The sequence below is a fragment of the Gekko japonicus genome, unplaced genomic scaffold (assembly GCF_001447785.1).
Source record: "Gekko japonicus isolate JY-2015 unplaced genomic scaffold, Gekko_japonicus_V1.1 scaffold292, whole genome shotgun sequence".
NCBI lineage: Eukaryota > Metazoa > Chordata > Lepidosauria > Squamata > Gekkonidae > Gekko > Gekko japonicus.
In genome coordinates this window covers 836,298-854,665 of record NW_015173131.1, presented here as the reverse complement: position 1 = coordinate 854,665, position 18,368 = coordinate 836,298, and the positions used below count along the sequence as shown (strand labels likewise).

The 18,368-nt window shown below is 44.0% G+C and overlaps 1 protein-coding gene across 1 annotated transcript in view; it reads left to right on the top strand.

Moving 5' to 3' along the window:
• P4HTM (prolyl 4-hydroxylase, transmembrane (endoplasmic reticulum)) overlaps positions 1 to 18,368 on the top strand; it is a 28,608-nt gene that overhangs the window by 5,123 nt on the left and 5,117 nt on the right. Inside the window, exons 3-5 of the mRNA XM_015422109.1 lie at positions 8,782 to 8,972; positions 9,841 to 9,937; positions 17,831 to 17,993. Coding sequence (XP_015277595.1) covers positions 8,782 to 8,972; positions 9,841 to 9,937; positions 17,831 to 17,993 — 451 coding nt within the window. The remainder of the gene's footprint in view (positions 1 to 8,781; positions 8,973 to 9,840; positions 9,938 to 17,830; positions 17,994 to 18,368) is intronic.

Here is an 18,368-nt window from a genome sequence, read left to right as displayed (position 1 = left end):
TAGTAGCCAAACATCAATTTGTTCAAATCTGTATTAGGTCTGTCTCTTCCCACGTTTTCTCTCCACAGCCTCTTTGACCTCTCTAGTCCACAGTTGCCTAACCTCCAAAGCTGTCTTCCCATGCCGTTCCTAGACTGTATGGCTTTCTTCTCAGCACCCCTTTCTTAACCATTCCTTATCTTATCTCCCAGCCTCTCCTGACAATTATTTCTTCAGAGATTCTGCTTTGGCAGTCTGCTTACTCTTTCACCTTTCATTCAGACATCCCACCTCCCAAATTCCTTGTCTCTTACTTCCCCTATTTCCTAAATCCTCTTTCTTTTCCCCCCTCAGCCTCCTTTCTTTCCCAGCCCTATTCCTGCCAGTGATGCACAGTTCTTCCTGTTTCCAATTTTACTTCCCCTCCCCCCAACCATACTGTTTAACCTCTTCTCAGGAGATACATAGTTGTCATTGTTGTGTTAACAGTTTCACTTTTGGATCTGGAATGTTCATAAACAACCAAATGGAATCATAACAACACTAGATTCCCCCCCCCCCCGTTAAATCTCTTTAATGCACAAGCATTTTCAAGGAACATACCACTGTCATTGATTTCTAAATACACAGTATTTATAACTTGCAAATCCCAAAAAGGGTTTCCCTTGGGAGATGGGGTGTAAAGTTGCAAATATAACAGCCCAAATGTTGAATTATAGTGAACCTGAGAGATTATCATTCCTATTACCATAAGGGTGTTTTGTTTTGTTTTTGTTGTATTTCTTAATTATTGGGTTTTCCTTGCAATGGGATAAAGAATCTAATACTTTCAAATTTATAATCCTAGGAGCAGTAATTAAGAGTATGTTCTTCCTAAATGAAGATTTCCCCCCAGCATTTCCTTAGTAGTATGGTTTTCAGGACTTTTACCTTCAGGAAACAGTTTCCACATGCATCTGAACCCCCATCTCTGCTGCTAATTCTGCAGAGGACACCCCAGAGGATTCTAAGGGATGTTCTAGGGTGCATAGTTGGGGGAGTTGGTCAAGACTTTAAGGTCTCACTTCACTATTGTCCTCTGTGAATAGACTGCATACCCTATGATAAACCCAGCATTCACTTGCAGCTGTACATTTTAGGGGAACATAAGCATAGATGAAGTTTAGTAGGGATGCTCATCTGTGATTACTCATGTTCTCTTTCAGGGACCTTTGATAAGCTTCTGAGGAATCCCACAGTTCCTCAGAACACGGTTTGAAAGCCACTGTCAGTGCAGTGGTGCCTGGCTTACTGCTTGGCTATCCATTAATTTTAACTCTGTTGCAAGTATACACATTACAGACTGGTATGCGTGAGGCCTTGGCACCTCCTATATACAAAGAAGGAAGGAAGGAACTTTCTGTCATTGGGTTGGATTTCACACCAGAACTGAAAGCAGTTCAGGTTCGGCACTTGTAGTGTCTCCACCTCCGCACAGCAGTTTGTAGATTTCTGTTCTTCTTGTGCCATGCATAGGCTTTGTTCACCATCACCACTTTGCTATTCTGGACCTCCCCAGTGATCACGTAGACCCCTGTGTTTGTGCCTCTCATGATGTTGTGAACACAGGTGGCATCTAGATCCAGCCACTGCTTGAGCTTGGGGTGAGTTTCAGTCTTGAGAAGGGGACCATGCTTCAGAATTTCCAACTTTGAGTCAAGGTCGAAGTCAGCAATGACAGATGTCTTGTTCTTCCTGGAAATTCTAATTTTCACAGCTGGAACAAACAGCATTAAAGAAATCTAAAAGTCAACGAAAGAGGCTTTTTCACTGTTTCCTCACATTATTTTGTAGCTGTAGAGGGCAGACAGTCCACTATCCACTCACCTGCAGTTTTGTTCAACATCTGTTGCAACTTGGCAGGCAGTTCCCTAGTACAGTAAATCTTTCTCTAAAAAAGCAGTTTTATTTTAGGGTGCATAATTATGTGCTGATATTAGCAACACATATGTTCGAGCATCTTCATGAAATTCTTAGCATCACAAGCCTTCTGCCTGTGGCTCCAACTGCCAGGCACTTCGTGTCACAATTATAGTAATATTCTCTGATTTTTCTTTATATGAAGGAATCCTAATTATAAATAGCAGGAATTAAATTCTGTCCCATCTGCTTTGTGCCAGATTTTCCCCCCCTGTTCAGCACAGTGTAGTGACAGAATGAGGATTCAAATTAATAATCCAACTTCCTTTTTTCTCAGCTATTACTTGTTTGGGGACTCAGTTGAGTATTAGTTAAATGTAAACAGTGGAATCTCCTTTTATCTCTGTGGCCTTTCAGAATCCATCTGTTAATTAACAGATTCTCCTGCTAGAATTCTAATCTTGTATAGGAAATTAGAAGTTTGAACACTGTTTACCCGCAGTCTACATAATCAACTTTAGTTGAAATTAATTAATCTTTACTGGCCCCTTGACCTCAGGAGACAATTCAGCATTGGCTGAGGAACCCACATGCACTGTGAGGTCATTCCCCCCTCCCCACCTTGTCTGAGCTGTCTTTAAAATACAGTGATGGAGAATACCCTGGAAGAAGGGGAGGGCTACGTACATCATTGTTCCTAGGACTGTCTCTTTACTTCAAGATTAGAATGTGGATTCACATCTCAGATCATAAATAGATCATATGTACATTAATTTTCTTTGCAGTAGTATGATTTTGTTACAAGAACTGTAAAATTTTCAAGATTCAGATCATAACCTTTTCTTTCCCTTGAAATACTCCTGAGATATGTTTTAACTCCAGCAGACTGCCTTCTTGTTTTAACAGAAACCTTTTGGCATTCCTTTCTGTAGTTAAATGTCTAGATAAGCCCTTACTGGCTAATGTTGAATTTTGGTGAGTGGTGCATTTGTAACATCATAGCCAGATGCTAATCCTCAAAGGAGAGTGAGGAAACTCCCTAAGACAAGGACTATCATTTGTGACACTTCATCCACAGGTTTAAGAAAGGAGCATGTGGGAATGACAGTGGCATCTTGCAAGTCTTCTCTTCAGAAATTTCTTTGGCTGAGTGGTTGAAGGGCAGGAAGCGATAGCTTACTTACCAAAGTCACTGATGCAAAAGTTTTCCAGGATCTCCTTGGCAGAGGTTGGTTCTTCTAGTTCACAGTCCCTGCAGCTAGCTCGAGGTACTGCTGGAACACACAGAAAGTTGCCGACATGTAAACAGAGCCACAGTTGCTTCCTTTGAAGCACAGGAGGAAGAAAGTTACTTTTGTCTGTTCCCTAGAGAGTGTTTGTTTTGATTTTTGATCCCACAGTGAGAAACAACAAGAGTATGGTTTAACACCGTTCTACCTTTTTGCTTCAGAAATCTGCTTCCAGCACCAAATGGTCAGAGCTAACACATGTTTCTACAAAACCAAAAGGTTACGTGATGTTGAAGTAGTTCAGAACTGGATGACGTTTACCTCCCCCCCCCCCCCCCCCACTTACAACAGCTACTTTGGAAGAAACAACTCTGTTTTGATCTTGGGCTTGATATCTTATGTTTCTCTCCAAACATGGTAGGTCCCCATCCCACCCACTGCTTCCTATGGGCTCATTCTAGCATAAACCTTGCAGCGGCATTATATGAGGTTATTGTTGGTAAACTCTTTGGTTCTTCCAAATTAGTCGGCATTGGGAAAAGCCCAAGCCGAACACACAGAGCCCAGTGACCTCACACTCCTGCAGCTTTGATGCTTTGTGGATTTCTGTCAAGTTGCGTTGTGACGTTTTGTCGCACAACCGTGTACAAAGAAGCACAGTGCCTTACTTCTCTTGCTTGAAGCACTTTCATCAGTGACTGAGGAGATGCACAGCTCATGATCGTCGGGAAATTTGTTGCAGGTCAGGATTTCAGGCCAAGGGTACCCATAGCAAGCCATGACTGGGGCACAGCTGCTCCTGACAGCTTCACAAAGGCTTCGGCAAGGATAGATGAGCCTGAAAAGGGAGGCAGAGCATCACATCACATCACATCAGTTTCAGAACTCTTCCTCATGAGAATGAATGGCTGTTACCCGTTTCAGATCAACCCCATTCCATCACTGTAATTGGGTTACTTGTTTAATAGAATAATAGTAAATGAGGTTTGTGGACTATAAGGAAGGCCGAGCGCCGAAGAATAGATTCTTTTGAACTATGGTGCTGGAGAAGACTCTTGAGAGTCCCTTGGGCGGCAAGAAGATCAAATCAGTCAATCCTAAAAGAAATCAACCCTGACTGTTCCCTGGAAGGCCAGATAATGAAACTGAAGCTCAACTACTTTGGCCACCAAATGAGAAGGGAGCGCTCACTGGAGAAGACCCTGATGCTGGGAAAGATTGAAGGTCAAAGAAGACGGGGACGGCAAAGGATGAGATGGTTAGACAGTGTCATTGATGCAACGGAAATGAAATTGAGCAAACTTCAGAGGACGGCGGAAGACAGGAGGGCCTGGCGGGATCTGGTCCATGGGGTTGCAAAGAGTCGGACTTGACTGTGTGACTGAACAACAACAAAATGAGGTTTGACTTCTGCCTGGGTGGGAGGAGAGCCAGTATGAATTTCTTGACCTACAGAAACTTGTGGAGTCATTATGTTTTATTCTGATACTAACAATGAGGTAATCATCTGTGCAGGTTGTGTGTAGGTAGGTGCAGGGCCCCCCTCCATCTCATTGCATCTCTATAGCATCCCTGTTAGTGGAAGCTGAGCCCCCCTCCCCACCCAGCATCAAACACTGCATGGTTTGCTCCCCCAACCACATTTTTCTGTGGTCGCCATTGCCATTCCCCCACTTTTCCCCCTCCTATCAGCCACATCCCAAGTTGGAGCTCAATGATTTTGTGTGACAGAACTCGGCTGGAAGCAAGCCCCGCCTTGGATTCTGTCTCCTGAGTCATGCTAGAATGGGTTGGTACCCAGAAATTGGCTTTTATGGACACAAGTTGGATATTTGAACTCAGAATAACCAAGGATGTATATTCCAAGCAATACAGTTAACAGTTAATCTGTTCAAGCATATGTTGGGTGGATGTGCGTGTGTGAGAGGGTTTTCCCCCCCTGATATCTTCCAAACCCATTTAAGTAGGAGAGTCTGAATCTGCAATAAGGGAGTAGAATAAAAATGTGAACTTGAATACGTACCTTACTTTGAGTTAAAATCCTTCTGTTGGCTTTGGGCTGAATGATGTTAACCAAACAGATGCAAAGTGTCATATGTTACCTAAACAGAGGCTATGCTGGGATTTTAGGATAGTGCATTTTTCCCCCTGATACAAACTATTCTCTTGACTTTCATTGTGTGTACTTAATATACTGAATGCAAACGTTGAGCTACAACAGATGCTGTCAGACTTGCAGATTAAGGACCAAACATCCATGAAGAGTGTTGTAGGCTGGAGAATGAAGCAAAACCCCACAGAAGACAGGGCTCATGCCTTCCTCTGCTATCTGGCATTGTTAGGATGCTTTGGTGTTCCAGTGAACTATCTTTAGCCTGAACTGGCATACATTATCTTTCTTTCAACGATAAAGTGAACAGTTCCAGCTCTGTTGTAGCTGTTACTCTCTACTAGCATGATAAAATAGTGTAGGGTTTTCTTTTCTTTTACTGGCTGAACAAATTCTCCTTTCTGGGTTTGGATTTGTGACTCTCATTTTTCTTAATACATTTCTGTCTTGTGAAGTAGTTTGTTGGTGCAGCACTATTCCAGTGATGGGTAATCAGTGCAGACTGATCACATCAAGTGGGTGTGTACCCTTTGTTTTTGAGTGCAGATGAACCACCAAAATAAGACAAGAAAACTGGTTTTGAGTGCAGATAAACCACTAAGATAAGAAGAGAAAACTGTGAAAGATAATAATGTCTAGTCTTAACTAGTGACCTAAATGCTGGTATACAAGGCAGAAAATTTATGAAAGTGAGAATAGAGTTATTGGTTTGAACTAAGGAGATGCTCATAGTGAGCTTTGTAATAGCAAATAGCAAAATTATGCTGACACATAGGGCAGCCTAGGAAACCAAAAGCGACTCCGGACATTTTAACACATGAGGCATAAGTGTGCATATGACCCTCTCTCATACTACTTGTGCTAAGTGTTAACATGGAAGAGAAATCAAATTATTTCTGAAGTCAATGTTCATCCACCTTTTTCATTAGAGACTAGTGTAAGCCAAAGGTCATTTAAGTGTGCGAGTGCATAGAAAGCATATATAAAGCAGAGATACATCAGTACTACAGTACTCAGGATTTGCAAGGCAATTTGTGATAGGGGGAAGAGGAAGAGACTGAAAGTAAATAAGACCTCATTTCTAGCAAATGCCCTTACCTGTCCAGGCAGATTGGAGCAAAGAGGGAACAGAGGAAGATCCGGGCATCCGGATGGCACTCTCTGGCCAGCAAGGGCAACCAGCTGGCAGACTGCTGGATAGCCTCAGCCATGGTGTCATGGTCCAGTAGGTTGGGGAGTCTCATCTCGGTGTACCCAATGTCATAGCACAAAGCCATGCTTCTTGGAATCAGTATGCATCTGGAAGAGCTTCTCCGGTAGCTTCCCAAAACTCCTGGGGAATCCCAGATTAGGAAATACCCCAAAAGAACCAGCAGCTGTTGTGTGCCCATCATGGTGGGATGTTGGCGATTTGCTCCTCTCATTGTCTCTCTGAACATGCCCCTCCCCAGGAAAATGTGACCGATTAAATCCTGCTGCCCCAAAGACTATCTAGGCTGATGAGATCTCCTGGTGGGGTGAGTGTTTATTATAGCTGAGGGGGCCACCTCTGTATCACAGTGTCACTATCTTGCTTGGCCAGAGGCCCCCATTGTTTCGGGTTTTGACAGAGGTTTTTGGCTTAAACTAGTAGGTGGCAAAACGAGGGCAATCAAATCAGCTTGAACGGTTCTCCTCCCCAAACACACACTCTTCAGTATCTTGGAGTTTGGAGCTTTGATTGAATCACTGTTTGAGACCATTGCTCAGGCCTACCCCCCACCCCACCCCTTTTTGCCAGGGATTAGTTCATTATTTGAGAAAACACCAGCGTTTTCTTCTCTCGGTGAGTGCTTTGCCACACAACACAAAAGTTAATTAAGAGCCATTTGTTTAGCCCTGTTGGCTCCTGGGTTGTCAAACAGCCAAGGGGGTGTGTCAGCCCCATGTTCTGATTGTTAGCTCTTTGGGAGGGATTTTCTCTAGTTTGGATAGGCTCCTTTGCATATAGCCTTGGAGGTCATTGTTTACACAAAGGATGTAATTGGCAAACTTTAAAAAAAAATCTTGCTACAATGCCACAGGAAATTAATTGTTGACAGTGGTGTACACATCTTTCTTCACCACGAAATGTGCTGCCGCCGATATGAGTGGAGAGCTCTAATTCTCATGCAGTCGGTGAAAACGTCTATCATCACTTCCACGCAGTTTAATGTAGGTCTTGTAAAGCCTTAGGGGGCATTGCTTATTGGGCTGGCTCATTGTTGGTTTGTTTTGTGCCATTGATTAATCACTGGGGTCTCTCTGGAGGAATGCCTCGTAAGAGGATTTTGTGCTCCTTGTCACAGAATGGGTTCTCTGTTCGGGCATTTATATGGCCACCGTCAAGTTTTCTATGCCTTTTTTTGCTTCCTGTGAAATAGAAGGTAACCTCTTTCTGAGTTTCCTAGCTCAGTGCCAGGTGAGAACTGAATTATTAAAGTTTATTGGGATGCATCTTGGCATTTAGTCATGCCGGCCACATGACCACGGAAACGTCTTCGGATAGCGCTGGCTCTTCGGCTTGGAAACGGAGATGAGCACCGCATCCCTAGAGTCGGATTCGACTGGCTTTCGAGCAAGGGAAACCTTTACCTTTACTTTATAAGGCCCTTGCCTTTTGTGCGTGTCATTCTTCAGATGTGGTCAGTGTCAGGTAGCAGATAAAGTGCTGAGTTAAGATCGGAGCTCAGATTCTGTGACAATAGCCGTTAATGTAATACGCAAATCTGTGGTAGTGTTTCTTAGATGTTATCTGCAAAAATGAAAGAGATACGCGTAAAATGTTGGGTTACAAAAAAAGTACTTGAAAATTAATAAACATTTGGAATTTTGTTGCCTAGAAGTTTAAATACAAAAAGCCCGGACAAGTATTGATCAAGGAATCATAGTAATCCAGCTGCTCAGTAATGCCTTTTCCTTTTTGAGACCAGTTAATTACAAGTGAAAGTTAATTTTTTTCTTTACGAAATTAGCATTATCGGGTCATTCTGCACGTGCATAAAAAGCCTAAACTTGCTGCCTGTGAGGCCTGAAAAGACCTGGAATTCTCTAATTGAAGAAGTGTCTTTAAAGATGGGGAGGAAAAGGGAGATGGTTTGGTTACCAGAAGGGTTTTAACAGGTATTTTTCTACGTGCCTCTCTCAAGTGATAGAAGATTTTTATTTCTGGGAGGAGGTAGGAGCCGGAAAGGTGAACTCCAGCTTGAGGTATAGTAACCTGGGACCTAGGCCACACATATCCCCTTAGATAGACTGAAGGTATGTTCAGGGGGTCATTGTGTCACCACACCTTCCTGCGTATTCTATTCTTGATGGGGGTTCCGTTGCCTTTCTTGCTCAAGAGCAAGGTCGGCAAAGCTTACTGAACTGCTGCTGTGACTAATTGTGCTTAATTTGCTGTGACAGAGAGACGTCACATGGCAAGGGATGGGATGACTTTAAAGGGAAAGGTATTGTACTTTTCATCCCATGTTGTGAATCTTACTTAGTGTTCCTTTTTGGTGGTCATCTTTGATAAAATGTGCACTTTTCCCTCTTTGGCAGAAATTCCAGACTTTCTGACTGAGGACGAATGTAAACTAATTATCCATCTGGCTCAGCTGAAAGGGCTACAGAAAAGCCAGATCCTGCCCACAGATGATTATGAGGAAGCAATGGAAATGATAGATATCAGTCAGATGGATATCTTCAATCTACTGGACCATAACCAGGATGGACAGCTGCAGCTCAAGGAGGTATTCAGGAGAGAACAATTTGATACTCTCTGAGATGTACTGTGTGAACACTGAGCACCTTTACCCATAAGTATGTAGATACCTTTGGTCTGGTTGCACATCATGAACATTCGGGGACAATCCTGTACACATCTAGATTGGCACTGCTGGAAGGTCAACTTTCATATAGGACAGAGGACTGGAAATAAATATTGGCCTGCTGTGATCTTTTTGGGCCCTTAGTCAGAAGTGTCATCAGTTGTTGTCTTTAACAGTTCTCTCAAGATGGAGGGCTGATAGGCTGTCCAGTTAACTTCCACCTTTTTGGCTCTCAACAGGGTTGGAAATACTTACTGTAAAACTGTTTCCTTTTCACTAGGGTCTCTTTACTTGTAGAGAGCTGGGCCTTGCATTTGGTCTTGCATGCAACAATACAAATAGATGTTTACCTCTAGATTAAACAGGTCTGGAAGATTTGTGTGTGCTGCTGAATCTAGCTGATTAGCACGTTACATTGTTGTGTCTTATCATTCGATGACTCTCCTCTGAACTCAGAGTACCTTTTTTGTGTCTGAGGGGATATGAAAGTTCTTACTGTGGTATCCTATGTCATGGTTGTGCTCCCATGTGCAATTCATTGCTTGTTCATGTGGTCATTAAGAGGTGAACCTGAATGCCAGACCTTGCCCTCAGTAACCTCCCTGAAAACCGTAGCCAAGTTTATGAAAGACATTGCTACCTAGCAATGACAGAATAAGTTTGGGAAATCTGGGCGTAGGCTGCTCAGCCACATGATCCTCGGCAAATCACATGCCTTTGTTTCACTCCAGATTCTAGGGATGTATGGCCAATTTAATATGCTCAGAAGCTGACACATTTGTAATTTCAGGTGCTGACGCATACCCGTCTAGGAAATGGCAGGTGGATGACCCCAGAGAGCATCCGGGAGATGTACGCTGCTGTGAAAGCGGATCCAGATGGCAATGGTGAGATGGAGTTAGTGCCACCTTCTGACATACTCGGAATCATTCATTGTTCATTCCCCGTCCCACGAGCTTGGCCTATTATAATCCAGTTAAGAGAGAAGCTCCCAAAATGAGCACAGCATAAGAACTGTCCGTAAAATAGTAAAGAAACAAATTTATTTGAGGGTTTATGAATATAAATCTGCTTAAAAAGTCTAGGGCATTTTGGACCATAAAGTGCCATTAATCAAGAACATTTTGGGTACAAGCTTTAAATAAGCAGGAGAATAAAAAACTGCTTCGTTTTACCAAGCCTGTTGGCAGAATGAGAAACTGAGCTAGAGGAACCAGAAGAGGTATTCCCAAGTCTCCTGCTTGACATACTTTAGTATTGTCTCTTCATAAATTCTAACATTCAGGCTGGGTTATTCTGTGTTCACTCTAGGCCACTGGTCTCAAATGCAGTCTGTGCAGGTGCAGAAACATCTTGCCTTTCCCAGGCAACAATGAATATTGTAAGTGTCATTAAGCATTAAGAGAGAATCATGGAAAGTTAGGGCTGAGATCTACCATTAATACAGAGAAGTTGGGTAGTGAAGGAACTCATAGATAAGCTATTCAGGAGATGTAATGGATTTCAAATACTACTAGATGAAAACTACTCTATGGATTATTAATACTCCAGAATAAGAAGGTTTCTTGGCCTGAGAATAAAAGCCAAGGTACAAGGCTAATTAGACTGATAGGAACTAAATAAGAAAAGCTTTGCATTCTTTTCCGAAGTCTGCAGACAAAGGTGTGAAGAGAATTCTGTAGCATTGGGGCTGCTATTAAAAAGGCCCTGCTACAACTCCACAGTTCATAAGAACATAAGAACATAAGAGACGCCAATGTTGGATCAGGCCAAAGGCCCATCCAGTCCAACACTCTGTGTCACACAGTGGCCAGAAATACCAGTGCCATCAGGAGGTCCACCAGTGGGGCCAGGACATTAGAAGCCCTCCCACTGTTGACCCCCCCCCCCAAGCACCAAGAAGACAGAGCATCACTTGCCCCAGAGCCCCTAGCTATACCTTGTGGCTAATAGCCACTGATGGACCTCTGCTCCATATGCTTATCTAATTCCCTTTTGAAGCCGTCCATGCTTGTAGCACCCACCACTTCCTGTGGCAGTGAATTCCAAGTGTTAATCACTCTTTGGGTGAAGAAGTACTTCCTTTTATCCGTTCTAACCCGACCGCTCTGCAGTTTCATGGAGTGCCCACGAGTTCTTGTATTGTGAGAAAGGGAGAAAAGTACCTCTTTCTTTACCTGCTCTTTCCCATGCATAATCTTATAAACCTCGATCATGTCACCCCTCAGTCGTCTTTTCTCCAAGCTAAAGAGCCCTAAGCGCTTTAACCTTTCCTCATAGGGAAAGTGTTCCAACCCTTTTATCATTCGAGTTGCCCTTTTCTGCACTTTTTCCAAAGCTATAATATCCTTTTTAAGGTGTGGTGCCCAGAACTGCACACAGTATTCCAAATGAGGTCTCACCATTTGTTTATATAGGGGCATTATTATATTTGCTATTATTATTATTATTATTATTATTATTTTCCATCTCCAAATGACTGGACTTCACAACTGGAAGGAGCTTCCTGGAGGGCTCTATGAACAGATTGTATAAGGTGTTACCACAACCCCACAAACACATGTGAACATACATTCAGATCAGCATGGCGAATTAGTTTGCGTGTTTGTGTAGGACACAGAAAACTGGGATCTTTTACCTGAAGAGATGGGTGTGAGTAGCAAGTTTTCAGTAGGAAAATCAGAGACCTGATTTAAAAGGAATACAGAGTTTCTTGAGGGATTTGGTACAACAGTTGGGGCTGGCTTATTTTAAGCAAATACTAGCAGTACTAAATTAAAACACATACACATTAGTTATCCTAACTAATATAGCAACAATAACCAAACAATCAGCAGATTTGCTTTACTGGAGTAGAGGTTACCCTTTGAACTAAAGGTGTACATGTGGTTTGGAAAATAAGGAGGGGGATAGATCAAGAGGGAGAGCAAAAATTACCTGTCCTAGTCTGGAAGAAACCAGATGGAAGAAGGAGAGATCCAGTGTGGGTGTTGGGAGTCTACTGCAGTTCTGTTAGTATCCACGATCAGGTTCCAGTTATTGTCTCTAAAGCCAGGCCAGTTACACTGTTTTTGGCCCATAGCATAAAACGGATTCTTTTCAAGAAACAAAAGATTACGACAGAGTATAAAGGAATGCCTGAGAGCTGGGCAGCTTATCAGGCAAAAACTGTAGAACTGACGAAACAGCCCCAGGGAAGGGCAACAGGAAGGGAAGTTCTTGGTTGCATTACAATTCAGGATTACAAAACTGGAGGCATAAAGCTGGGTCATATCTTTGGGAGTCTGGGGGGCAATGGGAAGACTTGAATTGGGGGTTCCAGATTGTCACAGATTGCAGATCATGATTGCAGATCATGTAAAAGACAATACAGGAGGAGGCATCTTTGCCATCTAACCTGACGTGGTTTAATTGCTGCTGTACTGTTTGCACTCCCCGATTTTCCCCAGAAAGTCTTCCTTGGAGGCATTTTCTGTGGTCATCCCAAGATCCTCTGCTGTGTTCACCGCTGCAAGATTCTCTGTGAGACACAAAACATGGCAGTTGCTCCCCATGTTCTTTGTGTGCCTGGTAGGACTTGCTCACAGTGTTACACGTGCAGTACATACAGTCAGGCTGGGAGGGGAAAGTGTGCAGACAGAATCATAGAGTTGGAAGGGACTGCCAAAGCCATCTAGTCCAACCCCCTGCACAATGCAGGAAATTCAGCAATACCTCCCCCTCCGCACCCGCAGTGACCGCTGTTCCACACCCAGAAGATGACAAAAAAACCTCCAGGATCTCTGGCCAAACTGGCCTGGAGAACAGTGGCTTCCTGACCTAAAGTGGCGACCAGCATTTCCCTGGGCGTGTAAGAAAGGGCCACAAGAACTAAGTGTTGTAAGAATTTTGGATGTGTGGGTGTGTGTTTAACCCTGTCACCCACACTTCCCCCTCCTTCCCTCAGTTCGTGTGTCTCCTGTGTTGCCCCTTACCATAGGCAGAAGTGCAAGCTTGGAATTCACTAGTCTCTTCTTAAAATAAAACTTATCTTTATTATAGCAAAACATTAATAGTTCCTAAACATACACACAGAAAAATAAACATGCAAAACAAAGTTTTTTCCACCCCATGCATGCGCGTCGAGAGGCACTCTCTAACTGAATCCTTTTCGGATTCAGCTGCCGTCTGTGGGCTCTGGACCAGTATTTTAAACCCAACATCAAAGGAGGAGTTCTTTTTGATGATCATATCAGGTGTTGATTAGCATGGAAGTGGAAATTTCCTATCTGAAAATTGCTTCCTAAAAGATGATTGTATTACAGGAAATATTGTTTCCTTGGTCTCACACAATAAAAGTCCAAAGGGATCAATACAGTGTCATCCAGGTGTCCCCCAATCAGGGAAATAAACTGTGCTTTGATCTTTAGAGAGATGAAAAGCGGGGTATGTGTGTGAACTCTCTGTCTCTCAGGAAGCTAGTGTTATCTTGCCAGGTGTCCAAATGGCCACACATCTTTATTGGGGTTCTGCCACTTCCCAAGCCAGCTGCTTATTGTAAAGTCTCACACGCCCCTGGGCCTGGGAATGTAATGTTGAGTACATATTCAGTGAAAGAAAGGTCAAGCCTGGTTTTTTTTTTCTTTTTCTAGCCAGGGCAGAGCCAGATATTGTATATGGAATTCATAACTTAGTTGGTTCATTTTAAACCCAAATACTTCCATCTTTCAATATTTCTTACCACACTAAGCACCGATGCAACCCTTCCTGCCCCCCCTCTCATGATCTGCCCAAGTTCACAGAATCCGTATTGCTGTCAGATGGCCATCTAGCCTCTGTTTGGAAACCTCCAGAGCCCACCACCTCCCGAGGAAGCCTGTTCCAGGCTGTTCTGGGGGGCTGGCAACATAGGCAGGAAAGCTCCTGTAAGGTGAGAGGCATTCCTTGAGATATAACGGGCACAGTATCCTCAGTAACAGCTTATATAACATGTTTCTGCAAAACCTTAAAAACTTGTCTTTGTTCTGCCTTCATACAAAAGAAATGTCTGGGATGTGTAGCCGTACGTCTAACTCCCTTGAGCATCTCTCGCTTTAGTGTCGGTGTCCGAAATGTGTGACATGCTATTGCAGAGAGAGACTTCCCCCAGCCTCCTATTCTTGCTGCATTGCTGAAGGTGTATTTAGATGCCGCCTCTGTCGGCTTCCCCTCTGCCCCTTCAACTTGATGCTGGAGGGAAAGCGGGTTCCAAGAGCCCCGAAGCATCCTGTTGGCCTCCCAGATCTCCCGCTGGCCCGGATGTCCACCATGATCTCTCCTGCCCCAATTAGAATGTCATCAGTTGAACAGCTCTCCAGTGCCTAATCAGATTAATTAAAGGGCCAACGGCAATGCATTCATTGCCAGCTTGCCTGATGATCTGCACAGCACTGGAGGGCTGGCTTTGGAACGGGAAGCAGCACTTCAGTGAATGAGAGCTGAGCTCCAAGATCCGGTGTGCGAGCCCTTAGCCTGGTGTCCTTTTAGAGTGTGACGTCTGTGGGGAGAGGCTTGGGAGAATGCACTGTTTGTGGCTGTTCCTGTCCTGAAAACATCACTGAACTAAAGGACTTCAATTAAGGTCTGAGTGGCCTCAGTGTCTGGGGGGGGGGGCTCGCTTTTTGGGTGCTGCTCCTTCCGTTGTTAGCAGTGTGGCAGCATGAAAACTGAAGGTCTTAACCTGGATGTGGCAAGAAATAACGGGAAGCTGAAGCTGATAAAGGAATCAGTGGGACAGGCGAGGGGTGCAGGCACTGGAAATGAATGACAGTTGTGACTGTTCTCGGTTGACCTCTGAATTGCTTCATTTTACAATATCCACAGTGGGCCAGGGCGTCTGTTCTTCTGCAGTTCCCTTATATGTAGGCTGTATAAACTGTGAACAAGTGCCTGGAGGCAGTTTTGGAACTGATGAGGGCTAACAACCTGGGGGGAAACGGAGGTGCTACTAAGGTGGGGAGGGTTTGACTGAAATGGGACATCTGCCCTGACCTGAATAGCCCAGGCAAGCCCGATCTTGTCAGATCTCGGAAGCTGAGCAGGGTCAATTCTGGCAAGTACTTAGATGGGACACCTCCTTGAAATACCAGAGCCGGGAAGCAGGGGCAGGCTTTATTTAGCCACCTCTCTGAATATCCTCCATGCCCCCAGTAGGGGTCAGTCACCAGAGGCTGCCATGACTTCCAGGTGCACACACACATTCGCGTACGCAGGCACACACACATGCACATTAAAAAATAAAAATACCCCCCAAAAAGAAAGAAATGGGGTATATCTTGTTCTGGTTGGGTTTTCACTTCCCTTAAAGGAGTAGGTTCATAGCTTAGGGGTGCTCCTGAACCCAAGCCCCCTGTTGTATAAACAGTTAGCAGCTGTGGCTCAGGACGGAGTGCCTTTTACCAACTTTGGCTGGTGAGCCAGCTATGGCCTTTCCTGTGGGGAAAAGATCTTGCCACTCTGGTCCATGCCCTGGTAACATCTAGGTTAGATTACTGCAGTGCACTCAGCATGGGGCTGCCCTTGAAGACCAGCTGGAAGCTACAACTGGTGCAGAAAGCTGGGCCAGAATGTTGACTGGAGTGGGTCATAAGGACCATATCACTCCAGTGTTCTTCCATATACACTGGCTCATGGTTTGCTTCCAGGCCCAATTCAAGGTGCTAGCGTTGTCTCTGAAAGCCCTATGGAGCCAGCATTCCTTCAGGACCAACTTCTTCCATATGAGCCTATGCATCCACTCCAGGCATCTTCAGAGGCCCTGCTTCAGGTGCCCCTGACATCTGGGTCTAGATGGGTGGTAACCCAAGAAAGGACCTTCTTCCTGGTCAGGGCACCAAAACTTTGGAATTCCCTCTCCAGGGGGACTTGCCGTGTCCCTCTATTGTTGACTTCTGCCAGCAGGGGAAGACTTTTTTTTTCTTTTTGTTTAGCACACTCCCCAATAACTGTTATTGGCCCTCCTCCCTGGCTTTTGTGTTAATGGGCATTTGTAAGTTTTTATTTAATTAGTTTGCATATATTTTATTTTAAATGTCACTTAAATGTTGAAATGTTTTGATGTTTGCTGTCTTGGGGGACCCTGTCTGGGTGGAAAGCTGGCACAGAAACAATAAAGCAACTTTTTAGGTTTGGAGGGAGACGATTGAACAAGGGATGTGCAAGTGTGTAACAGGCCCTACAGTTTATGGGCAGAGCTTCTATGTCTGTCCATTCCTTCATCTAAGTAACTAATCGCATTCCTCTTTCTCTATAATATCATTCAGGTTATATATCTTTACCATAATACCTTGCTCAACAGAAATACCTGGACGTATTTCAAATAATTCTGGTGCAAATCTTTTTCTATTTTTATGTGTAGAGTTTACAAAGTTGTTAAATGATATCATCTACACAGATTACCCTTAATTTTGATCCTAACTTTTTCAAATTCAGTCACATGTCTTAAAGAGACCGTTCACCCTTTCTGCCATAACAAAACTTCTCTCCTAAAGATTTCCCATTGTTTGGTTCAGATATCAGATAGCAGGTTGTCTCAGTTCTAATATTCCTGTCATGAGTTTTTTTAATAATTTGAAATTCTATTATATAATTGTTCTAATGGGATAGAAACAGCAAAAAAGAGTCAGTCTTCCTGCACAGTAATGAAGTTCCAACCCTGGGCCTTGTCCTGCCAGTCTTTTGACCTATTTCCAGAGATAATTGTAAGCAGGCATTGGGACAGGAAAACCACCTGTCTCTGGTATGGTTGAGTTCTGTTACCTTACAGTGGGTTATCAGCTATGGGGCATTGCTTGAAGAGCTGAAGGAGCTTTCTTCTAACTTAGTGGCTCTTTTGCTAGAGGAAGGATCCTGAATCTGGAGGAAAGCTTCATGCCTTGCTGAGCAGAGGGGTTGAATACAGGCCAGAATGTTCCATTGGGTGGAGTGTGGGATTTGGCATAATCTTAATAGAGCAATTCAGTACAAATTATTCCTGTGTGTTATAAAGCTAATTGGGGGGGGGAGACCCCTCAAGATTCAACTGAAACATATGCAGATAACTTTTGGGAGGCCAGTGGGTATACTGCACCCATATACAAGTGTGTACTATATGTACACTGCTGCTCAGCTCTCTTTAGAGCACTAGCTTTCCTGCCCCCTCCCCCAGATAGACCTATCTGTCTTCCTTCAGAGACCTAATGGTGCCACAGGTCACCTTTCTCATGCTCTCCTTCCCCATTTTATCCTCTCAACAATCCTGGGAGATACGCTGGCCCAGGGTCACCCAGCTGCCAACAGGGGGGTTGAACCTGTGTTTTCCAGATCCTAGTCTTCCACTCCAACCTGACACCAGCTGTCTTGGCTGCATCATCCTGTTCCAAGGGGCAGATTCTCCTCTAACGTCTGTCACAGCAGCAACAAAGGGCATCTTGGTCCTTTTCTCCCCTTTTGCTGCAGTGAGCTCTTGGCTTCAGTATTTCACTTGAGTTTCCTTGTGTTTTTAACCTTTTTAGCTCGTTGCTAAGGCACCCAGTTTTATTTTAGCCAGAAGATAGGTTTTCCCTGCTCAGGATGCCACTTAATACGTCTGTGTGACTGTGGTTAACATGTTAAAAGTGCTGGTTATCTAGCAGGTCTTGGAACTGGCCTGCTTGTTTCCAGTTTAGGCAGGCCCTTGGGTACAGGAAGCTGGCTAATATGTCTCTGATTTTGCAACAGCTGCATGCTGCCTAATGTGCCCCTTATCAGTGGCCTGCATTTTTCTTTCTCCTGTCCTTCACTAGGTGTGCTGAGTTTGGAGGAGTTTAAGCAGCTGAACATCCGGGACTTCCACAAGTATATGGGAAGCCAAAAAGTGAAAATGAGTGACCTAGTGCGGAATAGCCAGCACACTTGGCTGTATCAAGGCGAGGGAGCACACCAGGTCATGCGCTCTATACGGCAAAGGTAAGCTCTCTCCTTGGGGCAAAACATAGGAACTCTCCCACTTGTGGCTGTACTAGGATACAGCACAATCAGGTCTTTTATTTATCGCAGGATTTCCATTGACTTAAATGACTAATAATCTAGACGTTATAGTTGAATAATCAGTCAGTCGGCAAATAAATGTGCACATTACCCTTCTGACGAGACTGAAAAGGTGTCAGACTCTTGAACAAAGTTACCCTCAATAACACTCTCTCAGCAGTGATAGGTTTATTGAGTAGTAAAGATGATTCAAGCTAAGACTTCTTCGTGTCAGAACTAAAGGTTTGGTGCCAATGCCCAAAGATATACAGAATTCAAACCACATCAACACGCACCGCACTATGTGTCCGATTA